Raw genomic sequence first — 22,003 nt, 5'->3', positions numbered from 1 at the left:
TATTGAATGAAGATCCCACAGGAAAAGTTGCCATAATTTTCTGTATTTTCTTATATTGCTTGTAGAAGTGACCTTGACAGTGGGCATGTGCTTATATTGCTTCCTTACAGGGAAAAAATATAATTTTTTTCTTCAGTAGTGGCAGCCCAAAGTTTCTCTGTATTGTATTTTTCCGCAATCCATTTTGCAAGAGAAATCAGTGTGGCTGCACTTCTCAAAGGGTGAGTGAGGTTTGTCCAGGAAAGGTTTGTCCCTAACCAAGGCAGGACACAATGTAGCAGCATGCTGGAATCCATCAGCCCTTAGCAGCACACAGCACAAACGGATCGAGTATCAGGACAGCCTGACTGAGGGGACTTTTGTTCCTTTTCACGCCAATGCCCTGAGGTAAATGTGCTTCAGAAGAGAGAAGGGCTAACCAAGGCTTGCTAAGCACTAGCCCCTGATTCCCTTTCAAGGCCCTAGGATAGAGCAGGCTGTCCCCAGATTGCCTCAGGAAAGAGTTGAAAGCCTCTTCAAGGACACCTTCTGCTTCTTCAGTCTCACAGGAGACGAGAGACTTCTGTTCATGTGGAGAAGAAATTATATTTTAAACTTTTCCACGTAAACTGTGGCAATGACTGATGTCTAAGACTGTTGGAAAACCTCAGAAATCTTCCCACTTTTCAGGAATTTGTGGACTAAGGGGTGTGATGTCAGTCACTGGCATACATTAATTTTAAATTGTTTTAACAATCACAATGCTCTTTGATACCCTCTGTAGTCTCAAGCAGATACTTTTATATGCTTCGTCATTGTACTTCTCAGAAGGTGATTTGTAAATCTCTTCAGTGGTGAGGGAAATGAATTAAAAACCTTTTATTGCAATCAGAATTTAATATGGTCTAGCAAAATTGCTGTTTACCTGAGATACGCTATCACTTTCATTTAGTCTATCACATCATTCCAACAGCATTGTCTTGAAATAATTACTGGAGAAGACAAGCTCTCATCTGTGTAAAACACAGCAGCATAAACTCATTTACTGCAAATTAAAACAGATGGAAAATTGCTGTTGCTTTTAATATGGCTGGACAAAAAATAAAATTGAAAATCTGTTAAAAGAAAATGCAAAACTGTGGCTTACAATCTGTCCTAAACAAAGTATTTACAGCACCCCAGTAAAAATAAGTAAATGTATTCCATATACTCCATAAAAAACCATTGGATGCCTGTAGACAGCCCCAGGGGAAAAAATAATTGAACAAAGATTTCATTAGAGTAACTCAGAGAAAATACACAAATATTGAACCAATAAATAAAGAAGGTTCATTCTAGAAGCACACCTATACATCACAACATGGATGTGAATCATCCCACTAAAACTAAGAAGGCTACTTGTCTACCTAAAAATAAAAACCAGTGTCTGCACTGGTTTGTAGAACTGAGAGTACACATTCTAACACAGAGTGACCTGCCATGGCCTGGCCTCTATGGATACCCTTTAAGCTCAAGACTAGCCTGGCTGGGGGACACAAATATTTCTTCATGCACACAAAATTTTTCCTCCTAGGTCTGTTAGTACATAACAGATGTGTCAGAATTCCAACACAGTTTTAACAACAGAAAGTACAGGTTCTGCTCTGCTGGGCACATTTCCTGGGCTCTCAGCATTGTGCTCTGCCTGCACATCTTCCAGCACTTGCACAAATGTAGTTTTGAAAGGGAGTTAAAATTGAAGGCACATTATCTGCAAGAGATGTATTTCATTTAAAGCAAGAGTTAGAGGTATTCTCCTTATTACCAGAATTACCTTAGCTGTTCTAGTTGGTTTATATGATCCTTCACTTAAAAAAAAAGAAAAATATATTCTTCCTCTTCCCATTCAGAAGGGAATGGCTAAACGGGGGACAACATGAAGAACTCTACATTAAGTGTTTTGATGGAACAAATACATGGTTTTGGTGTTATAGTGCTGTTTAGAGGGGCCCTGTGGATCACCCATCCCACTCCAAGTCCAGACTATGATCAGTGCTGGAGCAGGTCAATGTGGATTTAGTCTGGTCAAGGCTTGGAAACCTCTATGGATAGGGTTTCCTCCAGCTCTCAAAGCAACCTGTACCCAGGCTGCTCTATGCTCCAGGTGGGCATTTTGTTTCCTAATGGCCAAGCTGAACACTCATCTTGCTGCCATTGCCCCCTCTTGCATCTTCTGTCACCACTGGGAAGAGTTTGGTTCTGATGTCATTGTAGCCCTTGATCATGAAATCATAGGCTGCTGTTCAACTGCCTTTGACCTCCTCTTCCATCAGATGCTCAGATGCATGCTCAGATGCTCCTCTTCATCAGATGCATCAAGCTCAGCTCTTCAGCCTCTCCTCAGTGGTCCAGTGCACTAGAACCTTGATAGCCTTTCACTCTGGCTTCCTCCAGTTTCTTAACATCTTTCATGAGGTGGGTGGCCAAAACTGTCACACTTTCCACATCCTACTTGACTTCACCCTATGAAATAATAACATGAGAAATGATCTCAAATGATTTTGAAGATGACTTTGTCTCATGATCTCCCACTGATGGTGACTGTAGCTAATGATGTTGCTTTCAGAGAGCTGGCTTCAACTTGAAGTAGCCAGGAAGAAAGAAAGGCCTGAGAGAGAAAACAAGGTGAAATGAAGAAGCAGATTAAGCCAAAAATATCACTCCAGGGAGTAGTGGAAATGTTGGAAAGAAGACAGAGGACAAAAACAAAGCTGAAAAAGATGACGTGACAAAGACCAAGGGAGCAGTATAGGAAATTACACCCTAACACTTCTGCTACACTGTGATCCAGACAAGTGTAGACTAATATGATCTACTTAGCAAATGGGGATGGGGCAAGTTTGAAATCATTTAAGCTAAGAAGTTTCATTCTCCAGAGAGGGGAAAGCCAATGGCAAAAAGAGTCCTCCAAATAATTGTCTTGCTCTATGTCATTGAGCATGCTGCTCAGGAGCTTTATGATGACAGCCCTTGAAATATATCTTTCATTTATTTCAGTCCCTCTATAAGTCTGCAGGAGAATTACATTCCTGTTTTGGAGTGGAAGGTCCAAAATATCCTCTGTTAGGGATTTTGTCTCAGCTTCTGTGCTGCTCACTTGTACTAGCAAACCCAAACTCACCTCTGCCAGCTGACTGAGGAATGACTGAATAAGGGGAATCAATCTGGAATTTGAATTGGCCCTCCTGGAAATCCTATTTGAAGTCTTCCAAAACAATGAACAAATTGTCCATACAAGGACTTCCTCTAAAAATTACTTCATTGCATTGAGGGCAATACCCTACCCTCCCCACAGCTCTGCAAACATCTGACTAACAGCAACTTGCTCAAGAGAAAATGAATAAGCAGAACTTCACTTTACACAAGAAGAACTGTCACATTTTTGGACTTTTTCCTGGGTTCTGGAAAAAAAATATCACATGACAAAACCAAAGGAGTGAACAGCCCTGACATCACAAGGGTTGGCAGCGTACTCCAGACTAGATAATGTTTACAGAAAGATGAGGGCTAAATTTCTATCCTGTCACATCTGTGCATGGTAAAGAAATGCCTTGGCATGCAGGATCAGAAAGGGCTTTCGTCGTGTTCGCACCTTGCTGCTGTGCATATTTCCCTGGAGTTTTTGTAGCACAGATGTATCCCAGAGTTTTTGGAGGTGAAAGAGAAAAAATTCCTCTCAGAAAATACAGCCTGGAAATAGCTTTCTCTTTTTATAGAAGCCAGAGCATTGTTTATTGATTCTTGCAGCCCAGAATGGCTCTACAACACTGCTATTTCCGTGGGATGTTGTGTTTGTGCGACCTGCCTTCAGCTGTTGTGCCGTGTTGCTATGTGCAAAGGCTGACAGCTGGTGTGTTTCGCTCCAAATTAGTGCCTGCCTTTCACTTCGGAGTGAAGTAATACCTAAACACAGGGCCAGATTCCAACTCTCTATGGAAATGCCCCCAAAACAAGTGAAAATATTACCAAAACACATGCTTTGTACCCATTTCCTGATCAGTCACACGATACTTCCTCTTTCTATATGGAGTTCCCCACACACTCCCACATTAGTTCCTTTTTTTTTTTCTTATTTTTCCTTTCTTAGCAGTCTAAACATTTCTCATTGTGAAAAGAATTCAGCATCTCAGCAGTTCCACATTTCTTGTAAGCTGGCCCTGCAGAAGCGTCAGGATACTGAGCCATGCTCTGGATGATGGCATATAGCCTGGAAGCCTGCATTTCTTCCCGTGGAGACAATTCAGAGTAAAGTGGGATTTTGAAATCTATTTCAAGATCTCCTGTGAAAAGGACTATGTCTCACAAAACAGGACTTTTTACAAGTTGATAGCTGTAATACATTGATAAAATAGTTTTTAATCAGTTTAGCATTCTTAAATTGCTTAAAGAGCATTTGAATTGCCTCTTTGTTCCAAGCAAAACTTCTCATGGTCCAGGACCTCATCTCCAGTAATAGTTCAAGCTAGATACCATTCAGAGATGTCTCACAGTCTTTGACAGTGCTAGAACATCAGTTGGTGACCTAAAATAATAGCTGCAATTTAATTTTTTTTCTAAGTAATCAGTAAAGCAAAAGAAACATGGAAATATATGAAATAATATTGTCAAAACACTCTTGATAAAGGCAAGTGAGTGAACGCCCAAAGCTCAGCTTCATTATACGTTTTTTGTGAATTTGAATCTTATAGCTGTGCTGCACAAGGTGATCCATTGATAGTTTTGCAAAAAACTAAGCAATCCCTAAATTAACAGGGATTAGGACTTGAGGGTCACTGTTAAAGGCACAAGATACTGAGAAATGCCCAGAGAAGTTTATGCCCTTTCCTGGCAGCCACAAATAGGCTTATACAACAAAGTGGGACCTGATGTATCAGTCTAATAATATTCTTCAATGTTTAAAACCACCACATCTGAGAATAAAAATGCATATAAAGAGAAAACTCTCATTACATTAATGAAATAATGTTGGTTCTCACAGTTTCTAACCTTATAATAGACTTTTCCCTACTCCAAGAACAAAACACATTTTCTTGTTAAGCTGTTGTTAACAAATATGTTCACTAGTTCATTAGTCACTACTGTACATACAAGTATGTTTCAGTGAGCACAAATGCATGAATGGGAGTCATTTTATATTATCCTATGATTCAACTCACACAGCCAAAGTGGCTTGGAAGTTCACTAGTTGTGGTTGCAGCACGTAAAGAAAAACATACTTGAAATAATCAAGGTGAATGCTCTGGGGTTTCAGTACTTACAGACCTTTCATCAGTGTGACCTGAGACTACATGAAAGAGTTGAAAGTTCTGTGTATGCTGCTCAACAGAGTTAAACAATCTAGAATAAATATGTATTAAATTAAATGCACAGTCACAGATATATATATATATATATATATATATATATATATATATACATAATACAAAATATGAGAAAACTGTGGTCTGCAAAAAGTACTTCATAATGCTATCTCCAGACAAAGCTGAGCATACTTTACTATCCTGTACTGTCCATTTGGAAACAGATATAGTGAAATCAAAATAGGATTAGGCAGATATAGACTTACTACTCAGCTGAATCTGGCATATGCAGATCACTGTGTATTTCATACTTTCATATCTCAAACACTGGCACTAACACTTTTTCTTCCTTTCTGAGAAATGTCTTTCCTTTCTGTGGCCTGTATCTGCCACTAAGCACTAAGGAACTCAAAACTGTGGATAAGGTAAAAAACTTTCAAACCTCCTGAAACCTGGGAGAAGACAGCATTTTACTTTGATCCCAAGTCAAATAGTTGTGATTTAAACCACTCTTTTGAGTCACTCAGTCTGGGTCAGTCACCAAAGGAGTGAAACTGCTGTCTGGTTTTGCTTTGTAGGAGGTGGGCTACATGTCCAATGAGTTGAGCATGGGATTGAAAGTCACAAGCCTCACAAACTGTTTATTCTGTTTCAAGCTCATCATATGACAGTGACCCAAGTCATCCAACTTCCCCATCTCCTCATTCTTTAAAATGTCGCTGTTAATATTTGCCAGTTTGAAGGTTTAAAGGGCTCATAATAAAAGCATGCATAAGTAAAAATCTTTGCTGAGTGAAAATTATGAATAACAGCACCAGTCAGAGAGTTCCCTATAACTACAGAGAAATCCACAATGCTGTGCTTTGCAAGTGACTAAATGCTGCCATTGGCAACTAAATTATGCTTAGTCTTTCTGCACTCAAGCTTTACATTTGCCTTCAGTGGTTCATCTGTCTACACTAGTGCAGAACACCAAAGGCAGAAAGTCTTGTTTTCAACCTCCTATCTCATTGGACAGTACTTTGCTTAATCTCTTTATGTTTTAATTTCTTCATCTGGCACTTTATCTGTTTTTCTAAAGAACTCCACTGTCAACAAAATACAAACTGCTTAGTAATGTTTCCTATATTGCAGCAAGCTAAGGCATGTTCACAACAAGTCAGAGTTCCAGGACTCAATTTTTGTGATGCTCTATTAAAAATATATAGAGATTGTTGATTCTCTTTCTCATGTTCTTTCTTTTATTAAAAAAATCCCTAAAATAAAATTTTGAGGTGTTGTTAAGCCTGTCTTGTGTGAAAGATCAAGGCATTATATTCAGCTAGGCAGAGAGGTGTTGTGGTCATGTCACTGAGGGTATAGAGATTAGTGTCACACTGAAAATTATGTACCAGCCACACTGCATTCAGCAGCAATCCAATAAGATAGACCTGCTCTTCCCCTTTGCTGCATGCAAGAATTTTCTGAAAAAAAATTCATATGATAAGGTTCTGATAGGAGCATTACAGAAGTATCACAACTACTTGGAGCATGGCACACTTACAAATCTGCATTCTTTTTTTTAAACAAGTTTAAAATAACAATGCAGTGAAGGCATGTAAGATCAATAACATTGTGCCTTGCCCACTAAGTGGGCCGGGACATGTCTGCCTCCAGTTTCAGCTGTGCCAGCTGAAGAGGCTGTGCCCAGCTGCTCACCACGTGGCTGACTAATGCAAGTCAGTGGGAGCTCCCACATGGAGATCTGCCAGCTGATCCAAGGGTTGGTGACACCCACCATGTGGGTGCTGATGAGCAGATGCAGATGCACGGGGGTGCAGATGCCTTTGCTGAAGGCTGGAAAGGTCATATACTCACAGCCTGTGGTCCACTGCATGACTGTGCATGGGTGGGTGTCTGTGCTTGTCAAACCTCCTGATTCTTATCCTTGAATTGGATGAAAATTTGGAGATAGTCAAATATGAGTTAAGAGGAAGAGACAAGAAATGTCAGAGGAAAGGTTGTTGGACGTGATATTCATAGCAGCAAATGCAAGAGCTATTACACAGACAGCCAGGTTATACGTTCCAGCATCTTCTCTTGGTCTTGAAGCCTAGTAAATCTATGGACAAAACACCTGAGCTTTTCTTTGTGGAGTCACACAAAGTGATTACAAAAAACTAAAGGCAATTTCTAGCAAAGTAAATAAAACCCGTATCAAAGGTTTCCAATTTACTTTGATAAAGGTGTTAAAAAAACAGACTAACTGGAACACTACAAAGAGATTCACAGTGCAGTGAATGACTGAACAGGTTTGAAAATGGCATCTGGAAATGAAAAGAGAAATTAATGCTGGGAATGTTTGTGGCTTTTTCCTTCTGTGTCTGCCTATGAAACAGCTGTGGGATGTCTTTGTCTTACTCTAATATTCTTTGTGGTGATCTTTGTGGTGTGCTGTGGGAAAAGCACTTTCCTGGCATTTCCAACATGTTGGATGGTGGCAGGTGATGACACCAGTGGCCAGTTCAATGTGAATATGGTTATACTTCTTTCCATCCCCACAAATCTAGATTCGGGTCCTTTCTGGAACAACAGCCTTTTAGGAGCCAGTGCTCCAAAGTTCCCCATTTTTCACTGTGATGGGTGGCTCCTGATGGGAAGGGAACCAGGGCTATAGTAATATCAGATATCTCAGGGGCATTTCTCCAAGGTACAGCAAATGCCTCCAGTGCCTGATCTGGCTCTTGCCATCCAAAACTGTCTGTTTACAATGCATATAAACCTTACAAATAAGGTTGGCACATATGGAATATATATTGCTGTACAGTAATCTGAATCTAGATACTAGCATGGGAGAAAGTTAGCTCTGCATTTAATTTTTGGTTCTGCCACAGACCTCCCTCAGATGAGACACGTTGTCTACCCTGTGGTTCAATTCCCACCTTTGTAAAATAGAACTAATATTTTCACATCTCTCTGAGATTATATCAGGCACAGTGCCAGGCAAGATAATGTCAATTAATTTCAAGAAAACTGGTATGTCTTGTATATCCACTGCAACACACAACCACACAGGGCAGCTAGTTGGAAGACAACATGTATAATCCAACCTTGAGGAGCACTATGGAGAGTTATAACAATGTTACAAGTATTTCAAGTCCAAAACTAAACTGGACTAAGGCTGGGAATCTCTGGCTCTGGCTACACACGTATGGTGTTGACACTTCCCACAGGATTTTTTCTTTTATGTAAAAATATATAGGTTGGGAATAAAATGACCAGCTCTCTCAGCATATGTTGACAAGATTACTCTCTAAAGTGATTCCACATCTTTTACATGTAAAACTTCAGAAATAAGAAAAAAACCAAAACATCCGTAATTCAAATCAGCCTCTACTTATCTGTGGGTTTCAAGACCAAAATCCTTCAAATAAACAGTAGACACTGTCTGATTCAGGCCACAGATACAGAGTTGCCTTCAGGGTGCTTATCTGTCTCTTCTGACCAAGGAGGATACATTTGGTGACTATGCGCCTAACTTGAGTACCAAAACCTAAGGAAAGTAAATATATTATGAATGAATATATAAATATTTTTACTCCATTTTGGACCAGTTACCTAGAGCAAAATTAGCACTTCTTCCCTTACTCTCTATCTTACACTAATTAGTCTACACTCAGAAATGCTGTAATAACCCTACATTTTTCTGGGTTCTGCAAGGGACCCAATATCTTCTAAAATTATAAATCACTAAACACAAATCACTAGAGATTAAGCCCTATTCATCATGCATATTTTGCATCCTTCTGCCCAGGACACATTTTAACACTTCTTGAAAGAAAACATCCTACAAATAATAAGGAACACTGAAACTCAGTGTAATGGCAAGAGACACGGTGGTATCACCAAGAGGAAAAGCATTGACACCTGGCTGCGTCTTCCTTTATCAGGCCTCTGTTTTCAGATTGCCAAGAATAGAAGTTGTTTTGAGTTAAGACCCAGCTGAACTTTTCTCCAGCAAAAATGCATCTCTTTGACAAATTCTCTCACTATTTACATCATTTAGTACCTTATCTCCAATGTTGCTGGACGACTTACAGCTTAAAGAGATCTTTTCTTTTAAGATAATGAACTGATGATGATGACAATCATGATGATGGGGGTTTTGTACACACATAAAGGACGTTGAGATATCATGATAGCCAACACCCAGTGGAACACTAGATGAAGAGATAAGAGAAAAAGAGATGACCCCATAGGTAGGTTAGTTCAACTGACATTTGTATTTCAGCACATCTACTTCATGCAAGACGTGCAAGGAAACTTGTTCAGATAATGCCCTTGTCAGAAAATGCATAAATGCCCTTCTGCTATTATCCTTTAAAAACTAGTTTTGGAAGAAAAAGTCTGAGTGCAGGAGTCAGCTGACAGTGTAGGCTTACACTGCTCATTCTGGAGCTCCTCACATAAGGCTGCCTTGTGACCAAAGGAAACCAGCAGACTGAACTCATAACATCCCTAAGAATGTTCATTTTTCTCATGACTCGTTTTTCATCCCTTTTCCATCATATGTTTTCACCTCGTTTTCCATATTAGCACTATTCAGTTCTGCTAAGACCGGATCCTGTGCAGTCACAGCACATTAAATTTCATAATATCAATAATGAATTTAAGTATCTGTCATCCAATGTGGTTTTATGAGGACTCTAAGCTAGACAGACTACACAATACTGCAAAGACTTTTACTAACCTTGGGGGGGCACACTCCCAGGAAGACGTGCTCAGAGGAAGGCATACAAACACGGTTTTTCTGCAGTCATCCCTCTCTGACTGCTACAGGCTGAAATACCTGCAATATTTACTCATAAAGTCACAGTGAGAACAACTGCGTTAGACTCAAATCCATGTGCTGGGACTAAAATGGAGCTCAGGGCATTGTTTATCAGCTATTTTAACTAGAGGTCAGTTCATCTAAAGAATGCTGTAATTTTCCACTGGTTTCTACAAGGATGGGAATTACTTTTTTTTCGCAGCACAGCCCTGCATCACTCTGTGATCCTGTGAGCATAATCCCTTGGCACTAAAGCTTCTTACTGACAATGCAGTAAACCTGCTCTGTAAGCATCAGAAAAGGGAAATAAAAGATGTTCCAAATTTGTATTTCACAAAATATGACACTGAAATCAATGACATGTTTCCAGATCAACAGGGGCTTCAGTCAATAAACCGCCTGTCAACACAACGTCTAGAAGACCTGTTGACAGCATTTGAAAGCTCCCAATTTAAAATCTCTGTTGGGGTTGTTATTAAAGCTGTTACTCAGTTACTTATCTGTTTGCAGACACCATTTGTGGGGTCAGCATGAAGGTCTTGACTGAAAGTTTTGGCTGTTGCGCATAAAACTTAATTACAAAGTCAGAGACTTTTGTTCAGGATTTGCCGGAGGAAAATAAAAGCTTCCTAAATTTTGCTTCAAAGGACAGACGTTAAGGAGTGCCGTTGTCTTCTATAGTTGGGAGCTGTGTAATTCCTGCAGTTCAAACCCTGAACTTAATCTTCATTTAATTAACCCAAAGCCAAATATTGCTGAAAATATTTGCAGAATTTGAAGACGTTTCCTTCCAGAGTCAGCCAAGTAATTCTAGGAACCTGCTGTATCCTAAGGTCTTGATTCAGCAAGATAAGTAAGCAGGAATTCATTTATTCAGCATTGAATTCATTGCCAAACTGAAGTTCAGAAGCTATCAGAGAACTGAATTCCTGAAGGATTGAGGCACTGATTTCCAAATCAGACAATGAGGACCAGTACAGAATCAGAAGGGAGCTCACCGGTTCATATAGGCTGCTGAAGCCTCTGACCTTCCTGAAGGGCAAGAGGGAGAAGTTTCTGTGTGCCCTGAAAGCAGTGTCAGGCAGGACTAACACCTGCCTGCCCACCACAGAGGAATAAGCCCTCCAAACAAAGAGGCTTTTTTAGGAAGACGAATTTATACAGTTCAACTACTGCTGAATGTTCTTTGAAGTGCTTTGAGCAATACAGGCCCATGCTAGTGATGAGCTGCTATTTGTTCTTTAAGACAAATCAATTCACATCCCTCCTGGCTTTACTTCAGGTATGTCCCAATCTCTGAGTCAGCAGGACCCTGGGGTGACCCATACCAGTAAGCCAGCATGTTGTGTCTGCTCTGCCCTCTGCCTAAGTGTCCCATGGTTCCAGCAGAGTCTGTGTCTTTCTGAATCTCTCACAGCCTGGATGTGGGGCTGTTTTGAACGCTGTTATGGTGAAGAGCCTGATGAGCAATTGTTTACCTAGTGCTACTTTTGCATGGAATACATGTACTTGGCAGAGCCAAATGCTTCACATTAGGTTACAAATCAATTCAGTTCTCCTCCTTCTTGCCATTCAACAGCAGTTCCTGGAGTTTTCTAGTACAAATAAAACAGTATCATGCCACTCAGAAGTGCAGTATAAGATTGTCAGAAGGCGAGTGTGTGCCCAAAGTCCATGCAGGTCAGTCCGGGTTATGGGGTTAGCTGGTCACTTATCATTATCTAATACTGCAATATGATATGAGAAGGAAAAAACAGGCAACTATTCAGGGATATGCTTCAACCCATCCCTGGCTTACAGGGATTTGTGGTACAGGAACATTTCAGGTCAGACATGCTGCCTGTGTAGTTAAATCTTGGGTGTTTTTTTCTTATTGATTTGTCTATCCATTCTTGAACTCACCCACTCTTTTGGAGTGTGCACATCCTGGGGCATACAGTTTTATAAACTCTTAGTATTCTGTTTGTGCAGTCTCCCTTTCCCTTTTATTTTCAGCATCGACCTTCTTCTTTATTATTATTAATTTTGTTTTGAAAAACTCCTAGTTGAGAATTTCAGGACAGTCTGTCAATTTTTTTAGGCTGAGGTAGAAGAGTAACATGAGTGTAGAACATCACTGGGATTCTTTGATTCTTTTCCTGTACTTACTTTTTAGCTGTACAGCTCTAAGCCATTCTCTATACAAATTTTTGATGCAATTTATTGAGATATTCTGATGCTATACTATAAGACTTGGCATCTGAGAAATTGGATCTTTGATTACTTGTTCTTTTCTTGTGCTCTCTCATGCCTTTTAACAGTTGAGGCTTGCTGCCGTCATTATAAGGAAAAGTTTAAAAATGCAACTTTAGGACATCCCGGGCTTTGGAGAACCCAGTTCATCAGCTTAAAACGCTGCATTAATTTTAACTAATAAAATAATAATAATTAGTCCCTTGGGTGGCATTCCTCCCTTCCACGTTAAGAACATCGCAGCTACGAGGCACCTCGAACACGGGGTGAGGGCCCTGCCGGGTGCGGGAGCCGGCAGGTGGGTGCCGCACGGAGGGACAGGACAGCGGCTTCCCGCGGCGGGGCGCGGCCGGGGGTGCGCGGCGCCGGGCCGGGCGGAGGCGGGCGGCGGGGGAGCGGTGCCGCGCGGGCGGGGGGCGCCGCCGGGGCGCTGCCGGCGGAAGGCTCAGGGTGCCAGGTCGGAGCGGGGCGCCGGTCCCGCCCCGGCGCTATCCGGCTGCCGGGGAAGCCCGGCCGGTAGCCGCAGCCCCGCGCCTCCCGCGGGGAGCAGCATCAGCCCCCACCGCGCCTCTGCCCGTGCCGGAGGGGAGGGGAGGGGGCGCAGGATCCGCGCCGTGGGTGCGCGGCCGCTCGCACCGCGCCCTGGCCGGGGGAGCGTGGGCAGCGCGAGCTTCCGTGGGGCAGGGCCGGCCGCGGCCGGCAGGTCAGGGAGGGCCGGAGCGGCCCCCCCGCCCTGCTCCGCCCGTGCGTGTGTTTGTGTGCGCGCTGATTACAGTAATTTTGAGGGTGATGTTGCAACGGGGCAGAGTGTGCGGGGCGGCCCGTGCTGAACTTTATAACGCACCCGCATGTCAGCCGCCCTCGATAGCGCGTCCATAAAGGGGTCAGCGGGAGCGCCGGCCGGCCTCGCCGCCCTCGCCGCCTCCCTCCTGCCTGCGGGCCGCCCGGCCAGGAAGGGGAGTTATTCGGGAGTGCAGCAGCGACCGGGAGCGGGAACCCAGGCACAGCCTCCGCGCCGCCGCGCCGCGCTCGGGGTCCCGGCAGGCAGCAAGATGAGGGGCAAAGAGGAGAAGTCGTCGCTGAAAGGTGGGTTCACCGCTCCGCCTGACAGGAGAACTGTTCTCCACGGGGAAGAGAACCTTCCCAGCAGCGGGGTCCCCGCGCGGCAGTGCACCGAGGATACTGGCGGGTGCGTGTTGGGGACAGCCGAGGCAGCGCTTGGCACGAACTGAGGCCAGGTGACTTGGCGAGAGCAGCGGAATCCTTGCAAAAAGACCGATGCAGAGCGGGGGCGAGGGCGCTGATGTAGCCGGCTGGAGCGGGGGCGCTTGCGGGCGGCGTGGGGGGCCGCGGCTGAGCCGGGAGGACGGCAGTGGGTGTCAGCCTCTGGCAAGCTGTGCAGAACTGCGGGTGGGTTGTGCCGGAGACTGCCCGGGGGCTGCGAGCCGCTTGCCTCTGTGCACAGCCGGCAGGAACGTGCCGGGGGTCATCGTCTTGTAGCCTGGAGATGCCAGCAGGCAGAGGGGCAGGGGACGGGGACTCTGGTGACTCTCCAAACTGTGGATCTCGAGTGGTTTTTAACAGCAGTATTCTGAAAACAGCACGAAGGGACAGAGATAACTGTCTGCGTCTCTTTCAATCTATCAAGGGTTTTTTTTTTTTGAGGATAGTTTTAAATACCAGACTTTATTGTGGATTTTTTTTTGGGGGGGGGTTGGTTTTTTTGTTTGTTTGTTTGCTTGTTTTTTTTTGTTTTGTTGTTTCTTTTTTTTTGTTCTGCACTTACATTATTGAGAGTAGTAATGTCTGTGTGCAACAGAGTGAGGAAAGCCACAAGTGGGAAAACCCATAGCCCCGCCAGCTGCAGTCCACATTTCCTTGCTTCTCCCGTCGCCGCTTCCTTCCCTGGCGCCGGCTCCCTTCCACTTCCCCGAACCGGGACGGCGGGGCCGGGCAAGGGCCCCTTGTTCCGGGAAGGCCACCGGAGGCTCGGAGCGGAGCCGGCAATCCTCCCTCCTTGCTTTTTCCCTATAACGCCTTTACACCACTTTTGAAAGACCCGTGCCCAAGTCTCAGGCGTCTCTCTCTATTCCGGGTCATCCATCTTGCTGTTCAAGGTGAGCTGCTGCCTGTGACGGCTGCCGTGCTGCGGTGCTGCCATCCCCCCCGAGGCGGAGGGTGCAGGCAGCTGCCAAGGGATGCCACCCAGCGGCCGGCAGTGGTTGTGGGGGGAGGCAGCAGCAGCGGGTACAGAGATAAAGAATAAAGAGTAAAAAGACAGTCTCTGGGCGGGGGGAGGACGGGGGCAGGTTGCAGCTGGAGCCGCTGGCCGCAACCCAGCGCCCTTCGTTCAGACAGCGAGGCGAAACACGCGCATGAATAACACCCCGTCGGGTGGAAACTTCCAGCCGCCTGTAGGGCGCAGGAGCTCGGCGCCCCCAGGACGCGCCTGACCCGTGCCAGGGCTGCGGGCGGGGATGCGGCCCGGCGGGGGAGCCTGGAGGGAGGCCGTGGTCCTTTCCGCGTCCCCCGGGAGGAGGGCTCCGGCTGCATCCTTTCACCTTGGGCGTCGTGCATGCACCAGCGCTCCTGGTGTGCCCCCGGCGCGCCCGTAGGGAAGCGACTGAGCCATTAAATCCTGGGTACACGATGTTCCCAAATGACCGTGTACAGTAAAAACAAAATCTGCAGAGCGGGGCTGTTTCCCTTTCTTCCCCCCCTTCCGCGTTACTGCACTTGTCCGGACCTCGGTCATCTCCCCACCTTTTCTAGAAGCAGATTTCTGTTCTCTCCTCCAAGTTCAGGGAACGGATTTTTTTTTTTTTTTTTTGTCCGTTGTTTCCCTTTTTGGCATTAAAAAATACTTTTTTCTTTTCCTTTTAGTTATGTCCCAGCCAGGATCAGGGCAGTGCACAGAAGGGACATTTGTTTGTTTTATTGAAAACCGGGCAGGAAATTTTGTTCTTCTGAGTCACTGCGGCTCCTTCAGGGAGACGTCAGCGTCCCTTATCGCCGCTCAGCCGGTGCGGCGGGACCGGGAGCGGACGCAGGCTGCGGGGTGGTGGGGGGACACCCACACTTTCGAGAAGAGGTGGTCGTCCTAAAGACAGAGCCAGATTTCAACTTTATATAACCGTAAAATAAGTAGAGCCGGATTAAAAAAAAGGGGGGGAAGGGAGAGAGAAAGTCGGGGTTACGGGAGTTTACTGTCAAGGGGAAAAAAAGGATTTGATTCGTTTGCCTGCGGATGCTCGGCATCCTGAGGCAAAGTTCTGCGGGGGTACTGTGTGGGGGCTCCCCTGACAAGGTTGCACCCAAGGTAGGGCGGTGGTAAAGGCAGCGACGATTGCCTTCCCCTCCCACCCTCAACATCCCCCGAGGCAGCCACTGGCCGCCCCTCAAAGGACGTCGGGGGGGCGCGATCGTCGCCGCTCCGCCCCGGTCCCGCCCATCGCCGCCGCCACTTAAACGCTGCCGGGTGCTTCGCCGAGTCAGTGCGGTGCTGGGAGCTGGTGGTACTGTGCTCTTGCTGTGTATCCCCTCTCGCTTCAAAATGACCGTGAAGGCAGCTGAGGCGTCTGGTCCTACCTTGACTTACTCGAAGATGAGGGGGATGGTGGCCATCCTCATCGGTGAGCGGCGTGCGGACTTTGAAGATGCTTAAGGGGCTGTGATTTTTCTGTCAGGGTGGCTTAACGATTTTGTTTCTCCTTTCCTTTAACTTTATAGCTTTCATGAAGCAGAGAAGAATGGGACTAAACGATTTCATTCAGAAGATAGCCACCAACTCCTATGCATGCAAGCAGTAAGTGTTAGAAACCTTGGGGGGGTTTCAGTCACAAATATCACTAGATATTGCGAGATCTAGTTTAAAAATAATGTTTGCTTACCGCAATTCCTGCGGCATTACTGTTACGGAAGAGTTTATTTGTCTTGTTGGGCTGTTAGTCACTTCGCAACCATCTACATGAGCTGGGTTTGGAACGAATAAGTCAGAGATTTCTAGTGACCTGTCCCTATTTTGTGCTGTACTTAAGAGTACATATAAATTTCTTTGTATGATGGAACTTACTGTCACTAGAAAAATTTTACTCTTTAAATTGAATGGATTGTTTTGGTTGCCTTCTGTAGTAGCGCAACCAAAACTCTTCCGCGGTACGTGCTTGCCCTCTGGCGGAAAGATCTGCCTGTGCTGCTCCTGGTAACTCCTAATCATGTGTGCTCTTATCCTTGCAGCCCTGAAGTTCAGTCTATCTTGAAAATCTCTCAGCCTCAAGAGCCTGAACTTATGAATGCTAATCCTTCTCCTCCGGTAAGTAGATTTTACTCAGTGTGACGTTTTTAGAACATCAGTTCGGCCGCTAATAGAAGTGTAGTGAAATTAGCATCATGAGTATTGCATTAGTGCAATCTCGTAGCACACTAATGTAAACAAGAAAGAGTAATTGGTTAGACTGAAACTTTCTGCTTCAAACGTAAAGAAGAAATGTTTAAGAAGAGTTATGAGGTTTATTATGGAATGTGTCTAAGACTTAAGCATTTTTAAGTAAGCTATTGTTAAACTTCTTAGGCAGTTAAAGTTAGTTATATTAGTTTAAGATATGTTAGAGATCAAGTTTTAGTGGCAATAAGAGTTACTTTCAAGGTCACTATATTTCTAAAACTGATAAACTGTTGGGACTCTCACTGCTGAACTGTTTTAATGAATGTAGTTTGTTTGTTTTTTTTAGCCCAGTCCTTCACAGCAGATCAATCTCGGCCCATCATCCAACCCACATGCCAAACCATCAGACTTTCATTTCTTAAAAGTGATTGGAAAAGGCAGTTTTGGGAAGGTAAGCGTAACTTATCTTCATTTAGATTTATTTATTCTTGAGCTCTTCTGTGAAATACCAGCGAGTGGGGTTTGTACTGCCATTGGTGAATGGTGATCGCTTAAACCAAACCTGAGCACATCCAGTGCAGGAGCAGGGATGCTGCATTGGAATGACTCAGAAGAGCCAGGGAACTCAGTCCTCTAGTGCTGTGAAGAATAGATTTATTTGGCTCTTAGAAGAGAAAGAAACGAGATGTGGTATTTTTGGGCTAGATAATTCTGCCAGAATGGTAACAGTGTCAGGCATTTCCAGCAAAGGGCTTGCACATTGAACCAGAGGGATGTGACAATGCTCAGAAGCTAACGTAAAGGCTTGTTGCTAGCTGTGTTCACAAATTGTTCCATATATCAGTATTGCTCACGTCTGCAATTTTATGCACTTTCAGGTCCTCCTTGCACGGCATAAGGCAGAAGAGCAGTTCTATGCTGTTAAAGTCCTGCAGAAAAAAGCAATCCTGAAGAAGAAGGAGGTAAGCTGCCCTTCACAACGCCATTGCAATGTCCATCAAAAACATTTCTACTGCTACCACTAAGCAAGTGCACTAAATGTTAATGGATTTCTGATGTTTTCAGGAGAAGCACATTATGTCAGAACGCAATGTCTTGCTGAAAAATGTGAAACACCCCTTCCTGGTCGGGCTTCACTTTTCCTTCCAGACTGCAGACAAATTGTATTTTGTCCTGGATTACATCAATGGTGGAGAGGTAAGCAGTAAGAAAATTATTGTATTTCCTATCATGTGCATGGTGGTAGGGTAGACATTTTCACCCTTCCTTTTAAATACAAAAAAGTTGCAAGGGGAAAAGTCATGGGGGAGAAGTTACTAGATTCCATGTTTTCTGCCTGCCAAGTTTTGAACTACCAAAGGATCCTTAGGCCATTTCCTGCTATTGTTCTCCTGTGCTATATATGTTGAGTCTAATTAAGTGCATTGTTAACAGGCTTTGGCGCCGTTTACACAACTTTGTTCTCTCTGTCTCCTGTAGTTGTTCTACCATCTCCAGAGGGAGCGTTGCTTCCTGGAGCCGAGAGCCCGATTTTATGCTGCTGAAATTGCCAGTGCACTGGGCTATCTGCACTCCCTGAACATCGTTTATCGGTGAGCAGCCTTGTTCAGTTTGTTGTACAGGAAAAAAAAAACATGTGCTTTGTTAAATAAGCATTGAAAAGTTGAGCTCGGTAGGAGCTTGGAATTGCTTTTAATATTTTGTGGTGGCTTAGTGAACTTCTCTAAACGGCTGCACCTAAAATATACTCTCTGCACCTCCTCTAACATTTATCTCTTTCATCTCTTCCTGCAGAGACTTGAAGCCAGAGAACATCCTGCTTGATTCACAGGGGCACATTGTCTTGACTGACTTTGGGCTCTGCAAAGAAAACATAGAGCACAATGGCACCACCTCCACCTTCTGCGGCACACCAGAGGTACAGCCAGCCCTCAGCCCCCCACTCTCAGAGCGACAGCAAGAGCTGTTCTTAGCAGTGAAAACCGACTTGTGCCAGGTGTATGTAAGGCTGGTTAAATTAGCAGGGGGCATTATGGGCCTTCTGATAATAGGGCTGCCATTGAAGATATTTAGGACGCATGGAGCTTGCTGAGCAGGAGAGAGCAGCTCTCAAGCCATCTGCCTGTCTGAAAAATATTGTAGCTTTCTTTTAGCTTAGATATTGCTGGGATTCAGTGAGCTGCTTTCATTCATGAGTGGGGAGGCTTTCTTGGTTGTAAAGATATCCATGGCTCACATGGCTCTTTCCTTTCTCTTACACAGTATCTTGCTCCTGAAGTTCTCCATAAGCAGCCCTACGATCGGACTGTGGACTGGTGGTGCCTTGGAGCAGTCTTGTATGAGATGCTTTATGGCTTGGTAAGCGACAAATCCTTCATGACAGATCAGACTAGCTTACTTGACCTTTTCCCACAAGAAACCCCATGCCTGCCTATTGGCCTCATTAACACCTCTTTTTCTGCTTCCCACAGCCACCCTTCTACAGCAGGAACACCGCAGAAATGTACGACAATATCTTGAACAAACCCTTGCAGCTGAAGCCAAATATTACCAACTCAGCTAGACATCTCTTGGAAGGCCTCTTGCAGAAGGACAGGACAAAGAGACTCGGTGCCAAGGAGGACTTTGTAAGTGCAAACTGGCCAGTGCCCACAAGCAGTGCAGGAGTATGACTGGGCCATACTGTTTACATTAGCTTGGTTCTGAATTAATCTATTTTTCTCTCTCTTAACAGATGGAGATTAAGAATCACATCTTCTTCTCCCCAATTAACTGGGATGATCTCATTAATAAGAAGATTACACCCCCTTTTAACCCAAATGTGGTACGTATCACTTCTAATTATAGAGTGCATGGAGAGTGTCTTTTTACCTCTTGTCTTTGTGGGGTGCCCAGGAGCCAGGGGCAAGTGGCCAGATGGGTGTGTTTGGGGAATGGAACTTTCCTTCCCCTGTATCTGTCCAAACAAAGTAAAAAACAGGTGGTAATTGACTTTTTGGTGATGATCCATCTAATTTCTGTTGGTTTTTTTGTCTCATATGCTTCATTTGCATGGCAATTTTAAAATAATGCCCAGCCTCCCCATTTTACCAAAGGGGAAGTTAAAGTATAGGGAGCAAGTAGCTTCCCTATGGCAGAATTACAATTGGCTTGTCAGATACTAACATGTAAAGTGAGAGAGCAGGTTGTGGAGGTTGTTCTCTGCTGTTTTCTGAGCATTTTATAAACTTCATTTAATAACTAGGAGATCAAAGTCCTGCACTGCAAACTGCTGTGTGGCAGAGTGGCATGTTTGCATTTAGCTTCTGTTGCATGAGCTTAGGGGGAGTGCAGCCATACTAAATCAAATTATCTTGTTTTTAGTGAGACAGTGTGCAACAGGATGCAAAAAAGGTCAAACTAAAACTGTCAAAGGCTGCTAAACAGTGGGGCTGAGGTGATAACACTGTGAGCCTCTGTGCAAGGGTGCTTGTCTCCATATTGAATTGAATTGTGTACTCAGAAAATCTTAAGGTCTAAATTCCTTTTCTGTCCTTTCCGCAGAGTGGCCCCAGTGACCTGCGACACTTTGATCCAGAGTTTACAGATGAGCCAGTCCCTAACTCCATTGGCCAGTCCCCAGACAGCATCCTCATCACTGCCAGCGTCAAAGAAGCCGCTGAGGCTTTTTTGGGCTTCTCGTATGCCCCACCCGTGGACTCTTTCTTGTGAACGTTTTTATTTTATTCTTTTTTAATAATAACAACTATTATTTTTATTTTTTGTTTGGCCTTCTGGTGGAACTGCCAGTTGACCAGTCACCTTGAAAGAGAATTTGCACATTTCCACCATGGCAGCTTTGCAGCCTTAATTTCAACTACACTGTTTGCTGGAAGCTTTTTTGAAGAGCACATCACTCTCTAAATGAGCTTTACAGGCTTTTCATTTCCATTTGTTCTTCCCCCAAAGTGGTGCTGTCTCCTTGGGAAAGAAAAAATAAAATGACTTCTGCCATAGACTGCTATGGCAGATCGTAGGAGTAAGAACAAGCTGTTTTGTAATCGTGCTCGAAAAGCCTTGCCTGGAGATCTATCTGAACGTGATAAGGATTTTATGAAATGTGCCTTTTTTCTGATGAGATCTTGTGAGCTCCAAAGCTTTCCCTGTTGCAGAGTGTGTTTCTCAGTTCATTTATGTGGGTTTACTATGTGAACAAATGGTATGCGTGTGGTCTGCGTACTACAGATGGACTTAGTTTAAAGCATCAGTGTGACACTTGCAGGATACCACAATGTGGGGCATTGTTTGTTTCTTCCATATTTGGAAGATAAATTAAGTGTAATTTTGAAATTTCTTTTGTAAATCTATACTGTCAACTAAAATTATTGAAATGGGCTCACAATTACTTGTATCCAAATGCTTGAAGAAAGCATTGCTGCTATGAAAAAAGATTTCTATTTTTAGAAAGGGTTTTTATGGACCAAAATGCCCCAGCTGTGCAGTCGGTCAAAGCTGTTGGTTTCTTTTTTTTTCCCTCTCTTTTAGTTTAAAAGATATCATCTGTAAAATGGGCATTATTTATGGTCTTGGGGTTTGAGGGATTTTCATTCCTGATTGTATGTATTGTAAAAAAGATCTGTACATTCAGTTGTAACTCTAGATGTATATTTAAACTTACAGACTTACTTGTAATGTATACCATCATTGTAATGTAATATAATTAACATGGTTATATGTATCATATTTTTTTGTGACCAGACCCATAGGTTTGCAGTAAAATCCTGAAAAATACTTCCATGAACTTTGTCTTATTTTAAATCTTGCTAAAACCTTTGTTTTAAAATAAGTCCAAGCTGCCAATCAGCTAAGATAATTTTGCTTAGGTGTGTGATGGTTATTCCATCAAACTGCACCCATAGAAGTCTTGCCATGGATACAACTTGCCAAAGTACGTGGATATGACTTGGTCTTCCAACTATGGGTGTTGGGAATGGTTGTGTATCAGTGTGGGTGTTCTTTCATGGTACAAATGCTCCCATTCCCCCAAAATGAGTTTCTCTGCCTCAAGCAAAGGGAAGGTGCTGCTCTCTGGTGTGGACAAGGCACAGCTACACTTGAATGATGTCCTTAGGTAACAAACAGGAGATGTTTTAGTACAGCATTGCAGATATACACTAGAAACAGACTATCATGGTACTTTGGAAACAGCTCCTGATGGGAGTCCAGCCTGGAGCTTCTAACCTTGCTGCTGTGATGTGGGGCAATGCACTGTCCCCCGAG

At 43.9% G+C, this 22,003-nt stretch overlaps 1 protein-coding gene across 2 annotated transcripts; it reads left to right on the top strand.

The window, feature by feature from the left end:
• Positions 1-13,036: 13,036 nt before the first annotated feature.
• Positions 13,037-21,505, top strand: SGK1 (serum/glucocorticoid regulated kinase 1). Of its 2 annotated transcripts, none has more exons than XM_084203430.1 (12): positions 13,037-13,446; positions 16,090-16,165; positions 16,597-16,672; positions 17,091-17,195; positions 17,623-17,706; positions 17,810-17,941; positions 18,224-18,336; positions 18,539-18,662; positions 19,007-19,102; positions 19,216-19,371; positions 19,479-19,568; positions 20,288-21,505. In XM_084203430.1, exons 1-12 carry the CDS (start codon positions 13,209-13,211, stop codon positions 20,453-20,455), a joined length of 1,458 nt encoding a protein of 485 aa, XP_084059556.1. In that variant the 5' UTR covers positions 13,037-13,208; the 3' UTR covers positions 20,456-21,505. The 2 variants fall into 2 exon arrangements, with proteins under 2 accessions (XP_084059556.1, XP_084059557.1); XM_084203431.1 differs by lacking the exon at positions 13,037-13,446 and adding an exon at positions 15,557-15,992.
• Positions 21,506-22,003: the final 498 nt, after the last annotated feature.

This window comes from Fringilla coelebs (genome assembly GCF_963513975.1).
Source record: "Fringilla coelebs genome assembly, chromosome: 3".
NCBI classification, from domain to species: Eukaryota; Metazoa; Chordata; class Aves; order Passeriformes; family Fringillidae; genus Fringilla; species Fringilla coelebs.
Note: the sequence above shows the minus strand (reverse complement) of the source record. Positions and strands in the feature narration are given on the sequence as shown.